The sequence below is a fragment of the Pipistrellus hanaki genome (assembly GCF_964339955.1).
Source record: "Pipistrellus hanaki genome assembly, chromosome: 1".
Taxonomy (NCBI): Eukaryota; Metazoa; Chordata; class Mammalia; order Chiroptera; family Vespertilionidae; genus Pipistrellus; species Pipistrellus hanaki.
This window is the reverse complement of record NC_140503.1, coordinates 33975665-33998245: the sequence shown is the minus strand read 5'-3', so window position 1 is coordinate 33998245 and position 22581 is coordinate 33975665. Positions and strand designations below refer to the sequence as shown.

Genomic DNA, 22581 nt, shown 5'->3' with positions numbered 1-22581 from the left:
GAGGAACTATGGGAGTGCGCCAGGATGTGGTGTCTCACTCAGTCCTGATTGGCCAGATCCTACTGGTTAGAGCATCTGCCCCCTAGTGGTCAGTCCACATCATAGCAACTCGTCAACTGGTTGAGTGTCTGCCCCCTGGTGGTCAGTGCACATTATAGCAAGTGGTTGAGTGGCCTTAGCATATCATTAGCATCTTACACTTTGATTGAACAGCCGACCCATCGACCAGATATTTATCATATTAAGCTTTTATTATATATAATAGGATAAAAAAATAAAAAATAAACTTACTACCCCCAGCTACTACTTTTTAAAAAAAATATATTTTATTGATTTTTTACAGAGAGGAAGAGAGAGGGAAAATAGAAACATCGATAATGAGAGAGAATCATCAATCAGCTGCCTCTTGCACACCCCCTATTGGGGATGTGCCCACAACCAAGGTAGATGCCCTTGACCGGAATCGAACCTGGGACCTTTCAGTCCGCCGCAGGCTGACGCTCTATCCACTGAGCCAAACCGGTTTCGGCCCCAGCTACTTCTTTATATGTGGAGGAATAATTACTCCAAACCACACAGGAATTCCTGGCCAAAATGTCCATCCTGAGGTGTTTCATTTAAAAATATACACATAGATCCTTTCAAAAGATTTGTCATCAAGGGCTGAAACTAAGAAGAAAATAGTATTTCCAGGATACTCACTATTAAAATAACTGAATAATCTATTACTAATCATTTCTGTCAACAAAGGTAATATCCTACAGTTGATTTTTTTTTGTATGAAGGTGTTTTTGTAAAAAAAAAAAAAAAAAGGCAGTCTCATGGGATCAATAATATTTTAAAAAGAAGTACAATTAACACATGGGATTTCATGAATTTAAACCATAATTTTGCATTGATTTGACCTCTCTCAACATGGAAAAGTGAATGCACAATTCAACTTAATACCGTGTTTCCCCGAAAATAAGACATCCTCCGAAAATAAGACCTACTTACTGGTTTCCTTCTGAGTGAAATATAAGGCATCCCCCGAAAATAAGGCCCCCCTAGGCTAAACATGAGAGATTTGGTCCACTGATTCTGAAAGAAATGGAGTCACAAGAAATTCACCAGGAAATTCAGGAATTGGATTGTTATGATGATGTTCCAGAAGATGATGACATGATTGTCATTGAATAAATGAGTAAATTCTTGATACTGTAGGATTCACAGTTTGTCTGGTTTGTGTTAACAACTACCGTATACAGGTAATAAATTTCCTTTATTTTCATTTAACAATAAATGTGTGCCATATTCTTCTTCATGGAAAAATAAGATATCCCCTGAAAATAAGACCTAGCGCATCTTTGGGAGCAAAAATTAATATAAGACACTGTCTTATTTTCGGGGCAATAGGGTAGTGCATTAAAATCAGGATGCATAAAAACAAAATATCCTTGACTAGGTCCTGACCTCTGCTTCTCACGTTCCCCAGCTGTGACTAAGAAAAGGAAGCAAGAGGAAAAAATTCCCTGACTTGTCCTACAACCTAGATTCTATGGAAGTAGGAACAGGAAATAACAGCAATGACTAAGGTTTGTGTGTGGGGTATTTTAAATCCCTCTCCTCCCTCTAAAGCAAAGAGACCAATTTTCAATTAGGGATGAGAACTTAGGCAAGAGTAGAGCCTGTTATAGGGCTGAAAAGATAAATATTTTTCTTAATCTGACTATTAACATTTCATTGTAATTATTAATGTAATAATGTTTTTCATAATGATGAAACAAGCAGCTACATATGGTCAGAAAAAAGAAAGTCACATGAGTTAAGATCCATAAGCATGTTTAAGATTGCTCTATGAATCCTCTGGCCTGCTGGTCTCTATCAGCAGTGGTTTTCAACCTTTTCCATCTCACAGCACACATAAACTAATTACTAAAATTCTGTGGAAAACAAAAAATTGTTATATTTTTTACTGATCTGACAAAAAAATAGGTATAATTTTGATTCATTCACAGTGGATAGCTATTGTGTTGTCATTTTTCTTTTTTCTTTTTTTTCACAATCTCAGGAAAAGAGGTCAGTGCCCCTGACTAGTCAAGTATTGCTTATTAAATTTTTTGCAGCAGCAGCCTGACTGGTGTGGTTCAGTGGTTGAGCATATCAACCTACGAACCAGGATTCCCGCAAGGCGGGGTTGTAGGCTAGATAACCAGTGGAGGGTGTGCAGGAGGCAGCCAGTCAATGATTCTCATCATTGATGTTTCCATCTGTCTCTCTGGAATCAACAAAAATGTGTATTTTTAAAATTATTACAATAAGAAGTACACTGGTTGAAAATCATTGCTCTATCATAAGTAAATATTACCAGCTGTAACATAACTGGAGTCACTGAGTAAAGTTAAACCCTAATTTGGTTTAACTACTTTACTAAATGGTGGACCCTAGAAAGCAAAATATGTATTTCTCTTCTTTCTCCCCTTCCCACCAATGGGAGTAGAAATCAAATACTTTCAAATAAGTTATATGAACTCAAGGTCAAATGTTTAAAGAAAAAAAGAGACATAATTGGGAATGCCAAGCAATATTCACCAACTCAAAGACTAATGCATGATGAACTGTATGACAAAATAACTTTTCTATTAAAAGCTAGCGAGACGAGTATTTTATTAGGTAAATTAAAGATCTCAACTTCATACATAGTTTTCTAACTTTATAAGATGTAAAAAGTAAAAGAACTACTTTAGTACCTTTCCCAACAACACACAGTAAAAGCTTGTAGCAAAAAGAATGTCAATCAATAAGCAGATAGAATTAGTTAATGTGCTATATATCTCTCATCACTTAAATCTAAAGAAATGTAATTAGCATTTCCAAATTCTTTCTTGTAACTATAGATCCTTCTCTCACAACTTACTATTTTTATTCCAACTTATTATAACAATGGCACCTTATTCCTCTCAAAAGCATTATCTATCCAAAGCGGACAGAAACCCGAAATACAGTAACAGTAACAAATGTGAAAAGTTCCCAGTTATAAAAACTGTGGCATTTGCACTCTAAGCCAAAAAAAAAAAAAAAAAAAATGCTGAACCTTAAACAGAAAAAGGATCCACTTTTCACTCAGAAATTCTCTAGTCAACTGCAGTTTTCTCAATTACTTACTTTGTTCATCAATATGAAACACAAGCACACACAAAAAGGGTCTTTCCTTCCTCTTTCTTCATTATCTCCGTTTCCATTTATTTCACAAAAGGAGATCCGTTCTTTTTTACGCTTCATTGTTTTGTGGTTCCCATTAGAGTTTTCCCATCCTATAATCTCACCCATCACAGCTTCTCACAATGGATTGCACGAAATTAAACTTTAAGTTCTAGAGACTGAAAACTCTCCAGGAGCCCATCAGAATGCTCCGGGTCTCACGCGTGAGGGCTTCTCTGGCCGGCAGGTGGGTGGTTTCATAATACACACACACCAGTTCTCTGGGGCTGGCACAGCAATGTTCATTTTAGTGTGGCCCCCCTTCAGTCTAACGGACTAAGAAACAGGCCTTTCTCATCCACCTAAAACAATACTTCGGCCTTTTCTAAAGTAAGGGGAAACGGGCTAGCAGGTCAGCGCCATCCCAGTGACTAAGGGGGTGATGACAAACAAGGAGGAGCCCTAATGCGTCCGTCCGGAGAAAATTACTCGAGGGTCCCAGCGACTCGACGGGCTGGCCCAACCCGGCCCAAGCTGGGGCTCCTGACTCCTCTTTACGCGCCCGAGCCAGCCCTTGCCTCCACCGCTCTCCCCGAATTCGTCTCCCAGCACCCCAGCCTCCCAGGCTTCCTCTCCTCTCCTTCAGGACTGCAGGCTCCCCTCCCGGCCGGCCACCCCACGCCGATCCCGGCCACCCCATCCCGGCCCCCCAGCCAACCCTCCCCCCAGTTAGTTCACGCTCCGCCCGGGCGGACCCCGGAGCCGCCACCCCACCGGTCCGCTGTGCACCTTTCTCCCGAGGGTGCTCTGGGCCCCGGGACGCCCGCTCCTCAGCCCGCCCACCTCGCAGCCGGTACCGCGGGCCTCCTGCCACTCCCCGAAGACCCCGCCGGGACCCACCTCGAAGAGCTCGGCCGTCGCAGCCATCCCGGCCGGCTGGGAGGCTCGCCTCGCGCAGGACGCCGTCTCGGCTTCACATGCTGCGCCTCAGCGGCGCCGCGCACAGGTCCCCGCTCCGCTCGCCAGCTCCGGCCCCCGGACGCCGCGGGCTCCCCAGCTCCCCTCCGAGCCCAGGCGGGGCAGGAGAGCGGCCATGAAGCGAAGCTGCAGACGCCTGTCAGCTGCCTCCCGGCGCCGCCCGCGCCGCTCCCATTGTCACCGCCTCGACGCCGGAAGTGGAGCTGCGCGCGCGCCGGAGCCGCAGTCGGGAGGGGCGCGCGGCCGGCGCACCGCGGGAAGGCTCGCCGCTGGGCGCGCGAGGAACCTTGGTCCTGGCGGGCCACCGTCCCGGAAGTGGGATTTAGAGGAAGCCAGTCCTGGGGTTGCTGGGGAATCTTCTTAAATTCTCGGGATTCTAGGTGCGGATTCGCAGAACTCTGTCGCGGCCTGTGTTGGCCGGGACGGACTCAGAGGCTTTTTTTAAGTCACTGCATCTGAAGGCGCTCGCTTCTCCGCTGAGCCGCACCTGTTCGTGGTGGGGCAGGAGGCAGCTCGGAGGAATGAAACTCGGGCTTCTGTTAAGGACCCATCGGAGAAAGCAGGTCTGCGCTCTCCTCCGTGGCGGCCTTAGGGGTGCCCTGATGCACTAGCGGCGTACCATGGCTCAGCGAGCGGTGTGGCTCATAAGCCACGAACCCGGAACTCCCCTTTGCGGCACGGTCAGGTTCTCCAGGTAAATGCGAGTCTGAATCCTCCGGGACGATCAGTCGGAGGAATGGGTCGTGGAGCACAGTTTTGCCATGCAGTGTGTCGCTGATCCGAAGCCTAGTGCGAATTACTTAACCTCTAGTTCACCTGTTAAAGGAATATGTTAATGATACTAACTCATAGTGTTGTAAATGGGTTGATGCCTGGCACATGTTAAGTATTGTGTGTTTTCTAACTGTTATTTAGTAGTACTACGTCTAAAATGACTGCACCTGCTTAGTATTGATGTGGAGATGAAAGGAAGGGAACACGTAATACAATTTTTCTTGCACTACTAAAAAATCAGTCAATGGCATTTTAACTCATTCTTCTGGAAAATCCTTGCTGAGCAGTATCAGACTGTTATATCGTGTTTCATTCCTAGAAAATTTCAGATAGTTTAACTCTCCTAATTGTTGAAGAAAATGGAAAAAGTACCAAATTACATTGTATTCACTTTTTCTTAGATGGTGTAAGCTGATCTGGTTTTATTTCTAGAATTTTCCACATGTACCAAAATAACTGCGAAGAGTACTGTATAACTTTAGAAAATGTGGGTGGCAATTGAATAATCTGTTTCACCTTTTATTCTTAGTGGCTATTGACAGTTTATGTATTGCCAACAAATTCATTCTTTTCTGAGGAAAGCTCTGTAGTGAAGTGAGATTGAAGCAAATAAAGATGACAGTGATTTTAAATGAAAAGTGATTGGCAATGTGGACATGAAAGATTCCCGCTTTGCAACCTAAACAGTTTTTGTTACTAAGGAGCATCAGGTTGGAGTTTACCATTTCCCCCCAGAATACAGACTTACATTTGTTTTTACCTTAAGTAAGGTGGTAATAATATTCTCCAGTATGGTTTATTAGCCTCATTGTTCTATCCAAAGTATTCCTCTTTTTTTTAATATATTCTCTTGGGTATCTTTATTTCTGCCATTCTCCTTGCCTCATAGGTAACATATCTTTGTCGCTATCTTTGTATTTGTGTGTGTGTGTGTGTTCATTTTTCAAATTATATCATTGTTCCTTCGATTTCATTCCCTTTCATTTGTCAGATTTCTCAGCATTATTTTAAAGAAGCTTCCCTGTTATTTTGAGCAGCACTGTTCAATATAATTTTCTGCAGTGATGGACATGGGAAATGTCCTAAATCTGTCCTAATGTTATAGCCACTAACCACATGCAGCTTTTGAAATGTGGTTATAGCAACTGAGGAACTCAATATTGTTTACCTTCATGTTTAATCACATATGGCTAATGGCCACTATATTGGACAGTGGAGGTCTAAGTCATTACTTCTACTTGCTCTGTAGTAATCCATGGTTTACACCTTCGATATTTACCTATCCTCTTCCGGAGTGATGTATCCCAGGTTGCCTCCAACTCTGCCATCAGAACAGTGCTATGGTAGATAACCTCAAAAGGTATATGGGGCATATCTGAGCTGATTTTGACTAAATATTGCCAAATGAATAATACTTTCTCCAGTCTACACTCTCACTAGCAATGAGGGTCCCTGTATCGCCTTTCTTTCCTTTTCAGTTTTTGCCACAATAGTATTTTATTTTCATTTGATTTTCTCTGTGTAGCAATGAATGTTAACCCTTTGGATTCCCTCTTATGTGACTTGCCTATAGATATTCTTCGTTCATTTTTTTTTTCTTTGAGACTTGCTGTTGTTTTTTTTTCTTTTCTGTCAATGTGCAGGAGTTAATTGTGTATTCTTGAAATACTGGTCTTATGTCATTTTTTAAGCTATTACAGATATTTTCTCTTCATTTATTGCCAATTAATGTTGCCCTTGGTTGAAGAGAAATCACTAAGTTTATTGCAAGCAAAGTACTTAGTACTTTGAGGGATATCTTCTTACATTATCTTCTCTTAACTTTGTCATTTTATTTGTTATATTTACATCTTTAATCTATCCATAGTCCACCTTTGGATATGGTGTTAATTTAGGATTCCCCTTTTGTTTTTCTCTATACAGTGGGCCAGTTTTCCAACATCGTCTTCCAAACAATACATATTTTCTCCATTGATTTGTGGAGCTATTGATGGTTTATTATGTTTCCCATATAACCATTGGTCTGTCTTAGTTCTGCTACTTGGCTGTTATTGTACCAATACCATACTGTATTTGTAATTGTGGCTTTGTAGCTTATCAAAAATAACCTCCTTGAAGAAGTCATGCTTGTTTTCAGAATTTTTTTTCCCACTGAGCTCAGAATATTTCAGAAGGAAAATTCAGATATGTTTAGTTGAGCCCTTCAACATCTTAATGGAGGCAGCAAGTTTGGTTCAAATAATTGATTTGTCACTTATTCTGTATTGTTGAATGAATTAGTTAAGTTTTATTATTTCAGTTTTCTGACTTGTTGGGACTAGTGGTAGGGCTAAACAGATATGCTCTAACATATTACCCACATATATGCCAAACAATAATGACCATAATTTAATATTTAAAAAGATAAATGATCTTTCCTGTGTCTAACTGCTTTTACCCCACAAAAGAAACTTCATTTAGATTCTATTTTAGAGGTTTTCTGTCCGGATAGATACTAGTAATAGTATCAGGTTAAGTCTGACTAAGGTTGTTATTGTACCTCATAGTTGTAGGACCATTTTAGAAAAGGCCTAGAATAAATCCAAAATGGCAAGTTGAATCATCCAACAAAAATATTTATTGAGCATACATTGAAGCATTGTAAAGGTCCCAGATTAACTTCTTAGTTTACATTCAGTCATTAGATTCTTGCATTTAAGAAGAACTTTGATTATCCTTTAAGTAACTAGACTGTAAGGTACTGTTCTAATAATTTAATTAACTATTAAATTATGTTTTGTAGTAGAGTTTAGTCCAAAGTTCTCAACTATTCTTATCCAGAGACTCAGAGAAAGAAATGGTATCCACCTACAACATTACTGGAATGCTAACTAAATCTTTCCCTTTCTCAACCAAGAAAATGCATCAGAAGGTAAATGAATAAGGATCACCAATACACTGATACATTTCAATATATTATTTTTCATTTTAAACAATATTAGTAAACATCAATGTTTTATTAGTAGAATTAGTGAAAAAAATTTATTTTGGCCAATGTGTGTTCTTGATACTTAATGAGAATTAGCCACCTTTTTATTTTACTAATAAGAAAAAAGACTTGGGGAAGTTAGGTAATTTACACAGAAGTTAATAGCCAAGAGATTGATTTTGTTTGGATTGTGGAGAGGTAAGGAATAGAGAAAGCACATATTGTTTTTAACTAAGAAAATATGATCTAACATTTCTATAAATGAACAAAACCACCTTCTTTTCTGATTCCCACCCCCCAAAAAGGGGATGAATTAGTAACTTACCATTGAACCTAGAGCATGCAAATCATAAAGGATTATTCAGATTTTTTTATTACCTTATACTATCTTCGAGGGCCAGAGAGGTAAACCATTATTACTAAAATGTTTTTTTTGTTTTTTAGGGATTGGCAAGAAAACTTGGGGTACCTGTTATTCACTCTAGGTTAAATAGAATAGAATATTCCTCTTGTAATTTTATCATCTCAACTAGTGAACTAAAAATTGTAGAGGGTTAAATCAAACCACTTCCTTTGATCCTACTCTACTAAATTGTGATCAGAAAGTAAAGTTCTTATAGATTCCTAAAATGTGGCCAGGTACACATTCCTTGCCTATCAAGTGGGAATCTCAATGGCCAAGAGACTAGGATTTCAAATTAGAACCATATTCTCTACCTATTTAAAAAAATAAACTATTAAATTATGTTTAGTAGTAGATAATGATACTTTATCATTTGAGATAATATACCAACTATGCAACAGTTCGTTACTATAGTCAGAACTTAACAAGCAATATAACATTTTTGGGGTTATGGTTTTCGTGGGTGTGTATGTGTTTGTTACTGTGTATTTTGTTATTACTATTTACCTTCAGTTTTTAGTTTGTTTTTTGCTTTTGGGGTCTTCCATTTTTATTTTACTTGGAAGAATAATTTTTAATGTTTTTGTTTCCATACTGCAGACGGTTTCCAACTGTTGAAAAACGAGCCAAAGTCTTCAATGGAACAAGTTATGTGCCTATTCCTGAAGATGGTCCCTTTCTTAAATCATTACTCTTCGAACTTAGATTATTGGGTGAAGATAAGGACTTCATGGAGAGTCGTGATAGCTGTTCTCGCATCAATAAAACATCTGTGTATGGACTTAAAGTGGGAGGTGAAGAACTCTGGCCAGTTGTTGCTTTTCTGAAGAATGGCATAGTATATGCTTGTGTTCCACTAGTTGAACAAACTTTATCTCCTCGTCCAGCACTAATTAGCATTAGTGCAATTTCACAAGGCTTTGAGCTTCTTTTTGGGATACAGGATTTTCTTTACTCGAGTCAAAGAATTGATACTGAGCTAAATACAAAGCTGAGCCAATTGCCTGACCTGCTTCTACAGGCTTGCCCCTTTGGAACTGTATTAGATGCCAACTTACAGAATTCGTTGGATAGCATCAATTTTGCTTCTGTGACTCGTCCACAAAAGCAGCCAGCCTGGAAAGCTGGGACATACAAAGGAAAACCACAAGTTTCTATTTCTATCACTGAAAAAGTAAAATCTATGCAATATGATAAACAGGATATTGCAGATACATGGCAAGTAGTTGGAACTGTCACTTGCAAGGTGAGATTTTTCTCTGGTACTTGTTTTATCACACCATTTAACACCTATGGAGAAAAGTAACATTTACTGATTTTAGTTTACATTGTTATATGGCACTTAAGGCCCGATGCATGAAATTCGTGCAAGGGGCTCAGTCCTCACAGCCGCCGCCTCAGTCCTCAAATCCCCAGCTTTGTCTAGATTAGAAGGACATCCAAAGGGACTTCAGGAAGGTCATTAGGCTGGCCAGTCTAATTAGCATATTATGCTCTTATTATTATAGATTATTATAGATTGTTGATTTTTATCATAAACAGCAGTCACTAGATGTTAAATTCATATCAAATTTGATAAAATTATCTTTTTACATTCCTTAGTTATATCTTGCTACAATAATGAATTGCCCCATTGTCCCAACAAAGACATTTATTATCATTTCTGTGGGTCAGTATTTCAGGAGCAACTTAGTTGAAACTTCCGATATGGAGTCTCTCATGAAATTACAGTCTAGATTTCAGCTGGAGCAATAATCACCTGAAGGTTTGATAGGGGCTAGAACATCTCACTCACAATGACTAGTTTATGGTCGGAGGTCTTAGTTCCTTTCCATGTGAACTTTTCAACATGTTGCTTAAGAATGTCCTCACAACTTAGTGACTAGTTTTTTGTAGATCAAATGGTTAGACAGGAGACAGACATCGGGCTGAAACCGGTTTGGCTTAGTGGATAGTGTCAGCCTGCAGACTGAAGGGTCCCGGGTTCGATTCCGGTCAAGGGCATGTACCTTGGTTGCGGCATGTCCCCAGTAGGGGGCGTGCAAGAGGCAGCTGATCGATGACTCATGTTTCTAACTCTATTTCTCTCCCTTCCTCTCTGTAAAAAACCAATAAAATATATTTTTTTTAAAAGAGAGAGAGAGAGAGAGAGAGAGTCAGACAGACATGGGGCACAAGTAGAAGCTATATTTTTTATTACCAAAACTGGAGCTAGATAGCTTCACTCCCACCATTTTCTGTTGTTGAGAAACAGGTCACTAAGTCTGGTTCGCATTCAAGGACTGGAATTAGGCTTCACCTTTTTAAAAGAGTTAAATAATTTGTGAAAATATTTTAAGACCACCATATCTGTTTTCCGTTTTCTCTAAACAAACCTCAGATTTAATATCAAAAGCCATTTTGAAAGGCTCTTGATTTATTTAAACAAGTAATGAGTTAATATGGGGTCCTCTGGTTAGAAAGTAGGAAAAGTCAACAGAAATAATAATAGATAGCAGTGATCAGTACCATGTTGAATAATGATCTAAATAAAAACCTCCAAGTACAATTTTTACAAGTGGATATTAATATTCTCAGGTACCTTTATTTTTCTATCTTCCTTTATTCTCTGTACTTAAGAATATGAACTTTTATATATCAAACTTAATATTGACTACACAAACTTAATATTGACTATAAATAAAAGTAGATTTCAAGAACAGAGAGGTAGAACCATCGTGGGATAAATTGGGTCTTCCTTTTCCCTTTTACATTAAAGTGACTTACGAATGTATATGTTTAAATTCACTTCCATCATGATAAAAAATACATAGCAGTTATTAAGTTTATTAGAAGTATAAATAGCTCCAAAGTTGAGGTGTTTGTGAGTTATTTGTAAGTCTTAACACAGTTGAAATCTTTTTTCTTATATTTCTGTGACAATAAGTAGGGAATATTCTATATAATGAAGAGCTAATATGCTAATTAGACCAAACAGCAGAACAACCGTCCAGATGACCTTCCGGATGACCTTCCAAACATGCAAGGCAGGGCTGCGAGGGCAGAGTCCCTTGCATGAATTTTGTGCATTGGGCCTCTAGTGTTATATATAATTTACTAATAATTAATACTATGGTGTTTAAATGTCTCAGCTCATTAATAAGCTGACCCTAGTTTATTGTGTATTGGAATTTTAGATTGATTTCTATTTTTTTGTCTGATACAAATTATGGAAAACTTTCTTCAAAAAAACTTTCTTCTAAAAGTAAAAAGCGTATGGCTGTACTTTAATCCACATAATAAATGTTTCTTTAAAGTTGTATGTAAATAGTATATATTGTATGTTAGCTAAACATTTTTTAAGTATTTCAGAAGCTTAGTATACTAAGTTGTATTTTGAAGCCTATTGTAAATGGAGGTAATTATCTTCATTTTATCTTAGTCCTGGTAGATAACCAAAAAACAGTGGACTGAAGTTCTAGTCCCCACTTTACTGCTAATTTTCCATGTCTTTGGAAAAAAAATCTTAATTCTTAAATTTTTTGCTTATTTTTAAAATCAACTTCCTAGGACCCTTCTGTTTTTATAATTTCTAGTTAAAAGCCCACGTTTACATATGCCAGATTGGGTTTAAAGGGTGGTACAAAGATTTCTTCTAAAATAAATGACTGGTGATCTGTTATTTTAAATGCTTAGGAAGTGGATAATTTGTTGGTAGTTTCCATAATGGCTGCATTTTCCTGATCCCTGTAAGAATATTAGAAGCTAATTAAATAAGTATATAAATTGATTGTTTAAAAATTATAATAGTATTTGCTATTAATACTTGCATACTTTGTTATCTTTATAAATATCTGTCAAAAAACAAAACTTTTTTTCTTGCTAATTCACATATGGAGATAAAATGACAGATGGTATAGAAGTTAAAGCACTAAAATATATTTTTTTAAGTATTATAATAAGAGTGTATAGCATTTTTATTTTCAAATGTGATTGATATTATTGTAACTGTCACTGAAAGACCTTTATAAGCCACTAGTTATGCATGGTACTTTTTATATGCCTGCCTACTTTTTAAGTATTTACATTTTATAGCACATATATTCTTGAATATATATATATATATATATATATATATATATATACACAATATATATGTCAATAGATAAAATGTAAAAGGTAAAATATTTCAGATTAAAATGGAAAACAAAGGTAGACTCCATAATTAGAAAACTATATCCATTCAGCAAATATTTTTTGGGTGTCTCTTATGCATAGCAATGTGCTAGACACTAAGGATGTGAAGAAAAACGGAGGTCTGTGAAGCTGTCGAATCTAGCTTCCATGACCTTCCTTGAAAACTGACTTCCTTTTCCCCTCTACCTTCCAAGTCTCTCATTACCTCTCATTGGCAAACTAACACAGACCACATAGGAAAAAAGACCTTGGGCTTCTCTACATTGCAGAGATAGGCTGTGGAGCTGACAATACAGAATGTAAGGCCCAAAGCATCACATGAACTGAAGTTACAAAGAGAAAAGAAGATTGTAGCTGGAGGGAATAGCACATAACAAGCATGGAGGTATAGGATATTATGATTTATTTAAGAATTCATTATGTCTACAGCATTAGTTGCAGGGTGGAAAATGATGTAAGATGTAAGTGGTAACCAAATAATGAAAGGCTTTCAAAGTAATACAAAGCTAAGAGGAAACTACTGAAAGGTTTTGAGCATGGATACAGTATAATTAAAATTATGTTTCATTAAGATAGTGACACTAATGGAGGGTGGATTGGTTAGAGGAAAACAAAACTAAATACATTTACAAGACTATGACCAAGATTGTAAAGTCCTGACCAGTGTGTTTGCAACAAGAATGGAGAGAAGTCACTGGGTTTAATATAGCTTTTTAAAGGTTGAAAGTAAAAGCAAAGGATTCCAGGAAGGCTCTCCTAGTCTCTGGCTTGAGTGTCTGAGAGCATGATAGAACTACTAACGAGAACAGACAGCAAAGAGAGCAATGTCTTAAGAGAAAAGTGAGTTACGTTGTGGAAAATGATTCAGATAAATTGAGGAAAGTCTTGCCCAGAAGATGTTTGCTTCTAAGATCTTGGTAATAATTTTCCTTTTGTATTACAGTGTGATTTAGAAGGAATCATGCCAAATGTTACCATCAGCTTGAGTCTCCCTACCAATGGATCTCCACTTCAGGATATTCTGGTTCATCCTTGTGTGACTTCTCTTGATTCTGCCATTCTGACTTCTAGTAGCATTGATACAATGGATGATTCTGCATTCAGTGGACCTTACAAATTTCCATTCACTCCACCTTTAGAGTCATTCAACTTATGTTACTACACTTCCCAGGTAAACAACCTTGAAAAAGTTGAGACTTTGCAGATCATTCATACATTTGGTCCAAAGGAGAACTTTTCATGAGTCATTTACCAGATGAATGAAAATGAAGATTCAATTCTTTGAATAAGATGCCTCTTATCTGGTGTCCACTTAATGTTTTCAAAGTCATGGAGTTTTTTTTTTTAATGTTCCCAAATAAGGAGTTTATAGTCATAGGGAAGATCTTGGTATAATGATGGTTTGAACCACGAACTTGTAAAAATGCCTTTAATCCTTGGCAGCTGTGGTTATTAAATATATAATATCATTAATAGCTGTTTATTGCTTATTGAAAAACTGTTGTGTCAGACATTGTCCTAGGCACTTTACATGTATTTTCTCTAATACTTTCAAAACCTTTGTATTTTTATCCCCACTTTACAGATGAGGAGAGTCTCGGAGAAGTTCAGTGGCTTGTACAAGGTCATATAACTACTAAGTAGCAGAGCCTAGATTTGAACCCAAATTTTCCAGATTCCAAAACCCACTTTACCATTTGTCTCTTATAATTGTGAATCAGTGGTTCAGAAAAACCTACTCAAGCTAGTTTAAGTGAATTTACTTTTGAGAAGACAAAAGGCAATCTCATTGTCATTCAAGGATAGGAAGTAGACCCAGGCTTTACTGAAACTACAGTCAGAAATTAAAATTACTTTATACTCAAGGTCTACACTGTCGGTCTCATCCCTGCTTCTCCTCTTCCACCTAGCTTTCTCAGCTTGCATATGTCCTCCAGTATTAGGACGTGCACTGTAAAAGTAGGTCCTTCCTATTTCTTATTTCAGATGTACTAGAAATATTGATGTGCTCACCCCAACTTACAGACTGTCTCCCTTTCAATCAATTATTGATGACCAGTTTGGTAAGCTACTGCTGAGCTGGGTGTGGGGTGCAGTGTCACAATATACAGATGGGGCAACAGGAACTGTGGGCAGAGTGTCAGTGTCTGTCCTAAATGGCAGGTCATAGAGAGCCTGAAGAGGGGGACCTGGATGAGCAAGAGTAGGAAAAAGAATGCAAAAATGAATTGCACACCTTCATCAGGCACCTTTCTCATCTCTGAGAACAGAAAGAGATGGAAGAATCTTTGCCTTTACAATGAATGTAGCTCCATCATCTATTATATAAACAACTTGGAGTAACCCATTAGTCCTTAACAATGTATCTTTAAATAATGAATATATTATTGCAAGATTTTTTTCTCAATTGCCATTGATATTTTAAACCCATTAACCTGACAGTTATATAAGTTTGTATATGTTTATTTCCAGGTTCCTGTCCCACCAATTTTGGGCTTTTATCAAATAAAAGAGGAAGAAGCACAACTAAAAATAACAGTTAATTTAAAACTTCATGAAAGTGTGAAAAATAATTTTGAATTCTGTGAAGCTCATATACCATTTTACAATAGGTAGGAATAAAATAACATGATGCCATGATTTCTGCCTTCCTTAGTACATTTCCACTGCCCTATAGTGAACTGTCTTTGTTTTTAACCTTACTTTTTAGATTTTTCTTAATGCTATTCAAACGAATGCCGATTCTGAACCAAAACATAGTGATAGAAATAATCTCTGCCTTAAATGTGTCTTTATTTTTCTGGTTAAACATGCTAATAAATATAAACATAAGCCAGCATAGCTTTCTCAGAGAGTGTTTCACTCCTGGCTTTATTTCTAGCAATTTCTTTCTACATAAGACAAGCCTTGCTATCGACTATTTGGTGAATTAAATCAATCATATCATAAGATTACAGTTAACTCTTGTACAGTTGAGGGTTGAGCTACCAACCCTGCACAGTGGAAAACCCATGTGTAACTTTTGGCTCCTCAAAAACTTATCTACACTTGACCCTCCACGCCTGGGGATTCCCAACAATAGATTGAAAAGGTGGACCTGTGGACAACAAAGGTTTGAACTGTTGTAGGGACCTATGTTAATCACGGGTCAACTGTACTTTCTCATCAGTTCTACTTTTAAACTTATTCTACAGCATAGTTCTTTGCAAAGTGTATAGTAAAATTGCAGTTTTAATATGTCTATATTATTTTACATTTAATAATATTCTATATTATTTTACATTTATCTTTAGAATCAATAATGAAATATATGTCATCACCATAATGTTTATTGTGCTTCTGGCATTTTTTGAGATATAGTATTATTTGTTCTACTCTATTCTGCCAGCTTGAATATAGAAATGCTTTTATGCTACCTTTGTATTAAGTAACAGTAGCAAGATTTGACTTAGATTTCTTAAAATTGCTATATCTGTGATCTTTTTTTCTTCTGTTTTTTTGTATTGTCCTTTTTTAAAGAGGTCCAATCACACACGTGGAGTACAAAGTTAGTTTTGGCCAGCTCGAAGTATTTCGAGAAAAAAGCTTATTGATCTGGATTATTGGTGAGCCAGGTTTTGTTTATTGATTATTTTTCATCCATTTGCTTTAGAATCTACGTAATTTACGATATTTGATTGGCATATTTTTGTTTTTAGGTCAGAAGTTCCCAAAATCAATGGAAATTAGTCTTTCTGGAACTGTAACTTTTGGAGCCAAGAGCCATGACAAGCAGCCATTTGACCACATTTGTATTGGGGGCACAGCATATTTAAAGGTAAATGTATTTGTATGGCTCACTCCCTTAGAAACCTTTCTTTTGCTTCTAAATTACATATATCTTGGGTCGGCAACTAAGTAATTGCGGATTTTTTAAAAATCAAAGACAATTTTTTCATGGAACTAAATAACTTTATTCTGTAATGTATTGCCCATTTTGATCAATGACCTTTTGCCATCTTTCAGGCAGCATCATAATCCCACGTTCAAAAAACTTCTGGTTTTATTAGCAAAAAACTGAATCAGGTACGATTTGACATCATCATCATTATTGAAATTTTTACCATTCAAGGAGTTTTGTAAAGATCGAAACAAAAAGTAATCAGATGGTGCAAGGTCAGGACTATATGGTGGATGTGGCAAAACATCCCAACCAAGCTCCATTAATTTTTGCCGAGTGACCAAAGATGTGTGTGGCCTTGCATTGTCATGATGGAATACAACACCTTTTCGATTTGTCAATTCGGGCCGCTTTTCTTCAACTGCATTGTTTAATTTCGTTAGTTGTTCAATGTAGACATCAGAATTGATCGTTCGGTTGGGTGGTAAGAGTTCAAAGTACACAATTCCTTTGTAATCCCACCAAACTGATAACAAAACCTTCTTTTGATGAATATCAGCTTTTGATGTTGTTTGAGTTGGTTCACCTGGCCTGCTCCACGATCTTTTCCGCTTGATATTGTTGTAAACAACCCATTTTTCATCGCCAGTTATCAGTCGTTTTAAAAATGGATCATTTTCATTACGTTTCTTTAGCAAATCGCAGCTGCTAATGTGTTGCGTTAACTGTGATTCTTTCAGTTCGTGAGGAACCCATGTATCGAGTTTTTGAACATAGCCAAGTTGTTTTAAGTGATTTTCAATGCATGTATGTGATACATGAAGCTTCTCTGCAATCTCACGTGTTGTACTGTGACAGTCCGAATTGATTATTGCTTTGATTAGGGCGTCATCAACTTCAACTGGACGACCAGAGCGTTTTTCATCTTTGAGTGAAAAATCACCAGAACGAAATTTGGCAAACCAATTTTGACACTGCCGTTCTTTTAAGGCTTCGTCACCATAAACAGCACATAACTTTTTATGAGCTTGCGATGCGTTTTTCCCTTTGCGGAAATAAAAAAGCAAAATATGACGAAAATGTTCCTTTTGATTTTCCATTTTTCAACGAACGCCAAACGAAAACTACAAAACAGATCAAAAAACTTTTTTTACTGATTAACAGCTGAATAGCCAACTATCAAATAACAAAATGTGTTTTACATTTGTACTACGTCTGCAAACCTAAAAATTCAACTGAAGCCATATATGTGTGAAACCCGCAATTACTTAGTTGCCGACCCAATAATTGATTTTTAATGTTTTCTAGCCATTTTTTTAAAACTCTGGGGGGTGTTTTTTTGTGTGTGTGTGTGTGTGTTTGGTTTTTTTTTCTTTTTGTCTGTGCTGTTCTTTTTTTTATTTTTGTGAGATTATTTTTGTTTAGTGTTAGTAACTTTCTATTTCAGTTAATACTGTAAAACTTTTTTAAGGTGATGCAAGTAAGTATGACCTAAACACCTCACCTTAATCTATTTCTGCACAGGTATCCCTATCACATGTGAAATTTGTATACCAAAAATGTAAAATGTAGTCCTTTTCCCCTAGAGTTATTTTCAATAATCCATGTCAACAATTGATCAGTGCTAATAACTTTTGGTATTTCAAGGACAAAGTGAGCACTTCTGATCAATGTGGTCAAGGAAAGTATTGCAGTAGAAATGGAATTTAAACAAAACTCTGAGGCCCAGATAAGCATGAATGTGAAGCCATGAAGATTAACATTTGTATGAATTAAAGAGATGACATAGAAGATTGAAGGATAACAAAGCATCCTTAACCAGTGCCAGGAACAATAGTAGCACATAAGGATGGGTACATGATTTAGGTGTAGATTGTAGAGGGTTCCACTCTAATTTTTATTCCTTTATTAGAAAATGTCATAATTTTTTTGAGTAGAGGAGTGGTCTTTCAGAAAGTGATACTTTATGAAGATTAAGCTAGAATGTATGTGAAGAAGGTAAAAGGAAAAAAATAACTATAGACAAAGAAACTATTTTTTAGCTCTATTATTAGTATTCCAGATGAAAGGTATAAGTTAATGATGCTGAGTTCCTGTAGTGTCACCGAAAGAGAACAGATGAGAATACAGGAAGAGACTGCTCTAGGAATTATAATAAACATAAAGCCTTGGTCACTAATTAAATATAGAGACAAGTACTTTTAAGTCAAAGACGGTATTATTAAAAATATATGTAATTTAAACAAGACTTGAGGCTCCAAGAGAGTGGAGACCATGTGAGTCTCATTCACTCATTGTTTTACTACCAACATCTAGTCCAATACTTGCCATAATAAATATTTGATGAGCGGGTCAATATAGTACTTAGAAAAAAATACTGATGTGGAGAAAGTTGAGAGGGAGCAGGCTTCATATCATGAATATTGCTGGTGATAGCAATGTATCCAGTGTAAGTGTTCAGAATGTAGCTAAAAATTTGGAGCAGGATTCTCAAAAGAGAGCTCAACTATATATAGGATTTGGGAGTTATCCATGGAGAAGAAATAGTCGAGTCAGAGGAATAAGATTAAAAAAATAATAAATAATAAATAAATAAAAAAAGATAAGAGAAAATAAGGAGAAAGATATGGAAGAACCAATGAAGTAAATTGAAGAAGTGATCAAAAAAGTAACAGGAAAAGCTAAATAGAATAGTATCAAAGAAGAGAGATAGAAATCCATACATAAAAGCATTAGTACTTCTGAAGTCAGAAGTACACTTGTGCCATTCATTTCTTCTGTCTTAATTTCAACTATGTCCACAAGCTTTGTTTCAAGGATTAATATAAAAATTCCTGCTTCCAGATACTTTTCAGAAAAAATCTGGGATGTTAGTTACTACATTGTATGTCTTTCAAAGATAGGGATTATGACTTTTCTATTCATTTCCATCACCTAACCAGATGTAGTTTAATCAAAAGCATGTACTACATATTTGTGTTCACTAAATAGACTTATTTTTATGATATATAGCTTTTTGGAAATCAACCTTGTCATAACTTTCAGCATCCAGAACTATGCTAAACAATTAAAAGCCCTTTATTATTGAGATAATTTGAATTGCAACAGGAAAGACATTGCAAAGATCTGGAAATTGCATTCCATGCAAGTGATCAGTTAGTTTGGTAATCAAAATGAGAAAGTTAGGAAGTAGGAGAAATTTGCAAGAAAGGGAGATAAAAGAAAAAAGTATAGAAAAGTTATCAGGTTATTGCAAAATCAGGAACTTTTAGCAGCAAAGATGAAGTGAACCAAGGCTACTGGAGCTCTATAAGATATAGAACCTTCATAGTTAACGTGCATATCACTGTGACTCAGGCAACCAGGGCTATGCTTTCAGAGAAGGTACTAATGGCCCTTGCTGTTAGAATCCCACATAATAATTGGCATTTATACTGATGACATATATTGTCGATTAAAATCCAAGACCTGTGGATTACATTTTATAACTGTTTTATAGGTGAGAGAAGGGGTGACTTCTAAGCTTAGTTATATAAAAGTTAAATTTCAATTTTTCCGGAAAATTAAATAGAGCATTTCATTTCTTCTGAACACCAGAATAAACTAGTGTTTCTCTTTTTGTAATTGTATTTTTGTGGTTTGGTAGAAGTTATATACGTTTCTGCATGTACAAGATTTATGATCTAAACATATCACAACCACATATCCTTAGAGGTAGAAGAGAATATCCAGAACACCAGACACCATAGGGCAGTGGTCGGCAAACTGCGGCCCCTTGGCCCCTTGAGTTTTTAGCAAAGGCCAGCTTAGGAGTACCCTAATTAAGTTAATAACAATGTACCTACCTATATGGTTTAAGTTTTAAAAATTTGGCTCTGAAAAGGAATTTCAATCGTACTGTTGATATTTGGCTCTGTTGACTAATGAGTTTGCCGACCACTGCCATAGAGGAAGGAACATCAGCTCTGTAATCAGTCTAGTCTGAGTTCAAGTGCCAGCTCAGCTACTTACATGCTGGGATTCTAATTGCTTTAATCTCAACTTCAGTTCTCTCCTTTGTACAATAAGGATACCTTGCAGTTTGGGTCAGAGTTCATATTAGTGAAGTGCCTAGTATATGTGAAGGATTTCATGATGCCAGTCTTCCAAGGATATGACCCTAATGCAAAGGGGAAATGGTGTGTCTATATGTATACATGTGCGCACACACAAAATATTCAGCTTCAATATTTGTGATTTAAAATTTGTGAATTTTTTGAAGTAAATTTCCAAAATTGTTTAAAGGGAAAAAATGGACCTTTTATTTTTAGCAAAGATTCACCTCAATAAAGTACATTTTTCTTATTTTTCTAGCTTCATTTTAGGATCTTAGATTACACACTTACTGGGTGTTATGCGGATCAGCATTCAGTTCAAGTTTTTGCATCAGGAAAACCAAAAATAAGCACACGTAAGTTGTATAGATTCATACTAACTTGAGGGAATTAAAATGATGTTATATAGTTATTACCTAAGGTAAAATTAAAATGTAACTGAAAGAGATCAGGGAATAATCCCAATTTATAAAATTCTGGCCTGATCCTATTCTGTGAAAGAGTATACTTCATATTGTCCTCTGCCTTATTCTGTTTATGAAATTATCTGGATGGGCAAGAATTGGTGTAGAGATGGACTTTAAAATTGGATTTATTTTGCTCTGTTTATAATACACACTTTTATTTTCAGGGGTTATTCACAGGGGCTTTGGTGTTGGACAGACAAGGGTTTAAGTCTAGCTCAGACAGTTTGTTATCGGTAATTTTAGACAAGTTAGTTAACTTCTCAAAGTTTTAGTTTCTGCATCTGTGAAATGGAAATAATAGTATTATTTACCCCAGGATTCTAAAGCAATTACTTGTTAAGGACAATAATAAGTTCTATGTAATTTAATTAGACTGTCATATTCTCTATCTACTTAAGGTTTTTCCTGTTTTCTCTGGTACCATTTTTTTGAGCTGTTTTTTAAGGAGATGATATATGTGGAATGGTCTTCATAATGCTTTTGTGTGTGTGTGTGTAAAAGCATAGTATAGTTATGTCAGTTTGGACAAACCAGTGGTTTTGTCTAAATTCAAACATACCAATATTTTAGAATGTATCTATGGAATACTGAATGCAAAATATTAATTTAAATAATAATAGCTAACCTGTATTGCTTACTGTATGCAAGGAACAGTTCTAAGTATTTTATGTGTTAACTCTTCCATTTTTATATAATCCTAATCAGGACCTTGGTAAAGAGGTTACAAAAGGGAAACCAATAAAATTTTTTCTACTGTTTTTGTACTTGAAGTAATGATCCATAGAAACAAAATTTAGGGGAAATGGGGGGTGGAGGGGTATCTGATTTAGCATTAATTTGACATAAATAAACATGGATTATTTTAATGTTTTAGTGAAACCAAATTTTTGAAGTGATAAAAGAGTTATAATAATGCCTTGAAAAACTCTAATTAAAATGAATATTTCAAAGTATTGCCTTCCTTGAAATAATTGTATTCCACAACTTTAAAATACCTGTCTCTTACTGAATTTTTGTTAATATAACTTATCTCTTTTATTTTTCAGACCGGAAACTAATTTCTTCTGACTATTACATCTGGAATTCTAAAGCTCCTGCTCCAGTGACATATGGGTCATTATTACTGTAATTATCTTGTGTTTAAATAAGGCTTGTACAATAGTAACATAGCCTAAATTAAATCATAATCTTATTTTTAATATGTATGCATATAACCTATGAATGAGAAAACATTAAATGATTTAATTATAAAAATGCTCTTGTTTGATGTTTTTTGTCTGACATAGTTCGGCAAAAAAGTACGTTCAAGACTAATGTCTCCAATTTTGTTACCCTTTGATTTTTCTCAACTATGATTCAGAGCATAAACCAGTGTGATTCTAGTCCTGAGTTACCCTGTCACATGTTCCTTCCTGTGCCTGTGGCAGACATGACTAATCAATCGCAGCCCTTTTTCTCCACTGAGCTTCGTGGATACAGGCTCAGGTTCCTCTTCAGTTCAGACCTGCAGGCAGCCACTCTTGATGGATTGCTGCTCCAAACCTGAGTACCAAGCTTCTAATACATTGTGTTGTTACAGAATGCCAGAGACCACATTAGGAACAACTGTAAATCTCTTGAGAAAAAAAACACACAAAGCATTCAATGAAAACAAAGCCAGA

At 36.4% G+C, this 22581-nt stretch overlaps 2 protein-coding genes across 4 annotated transcripts in view; one reads left to right on the top strand and one right to left on the bottom strand.

Annotated features, from left to right (window-relative positions):
- The window catches only part of EXOC5 (exocyst complex component 5), a 43799-nt gene extending 39447 nt beyond the window's left edge, over positions 1-4352 (bottom strand). For both annotated transcript variants that reach the window (XM_084895006.1, XM_084895007.1), the window contains exon 1: positions 4081-4352. In XM_084895006.1, coding sequence (XP_084751132.1) covers positions 4081-4107 — 27 coding nt within the window. In that variant the 5' untranslated portion in view covers positions 4108-4352. The remainder of the gene's footprint in view (positions 1-4080) is intronic.
- An 11-nt stretch (positions 4353-4363) lies between these two features.
- Positions 4364-22168, top strand: AP5M1 (adaptor related protein complex 5 subunit mu 1). Of its 2 annotated transcripts, XM_084895028.1 has the most exons (9): positions 4473-4852; positions 7715-7843; positions 8904-9549; positions 13423-13650; positions 14952-15091; positions 15999-16084; positions 16178-16296; positions 20713-20809; positions 21967-22168. In XM_084895028.1, exons 3-9 carry the CDS (start codon positions 9034-9036, stop codon positions 22047-22049), a joined length of 1269 nt encoding a protein of 422 aa, XP_084751154.1. In that variant the 5' UTR covers positions 4473-4852; positions 7715-7843; positions 8904-9033; the 3' UTR covers positions 22050-22168. The 2 variants fall into 2 exon arrangements, with proteins under 2 accessions (XP_084751153.1, XP_084751154.1); XM_084895027.1 differs by lacking the exon at positions 7715-7843 and having other exon boundaries at positions 4364-4852.
- Positions 22169-22581: the final 413 nt, after the last annotated feature.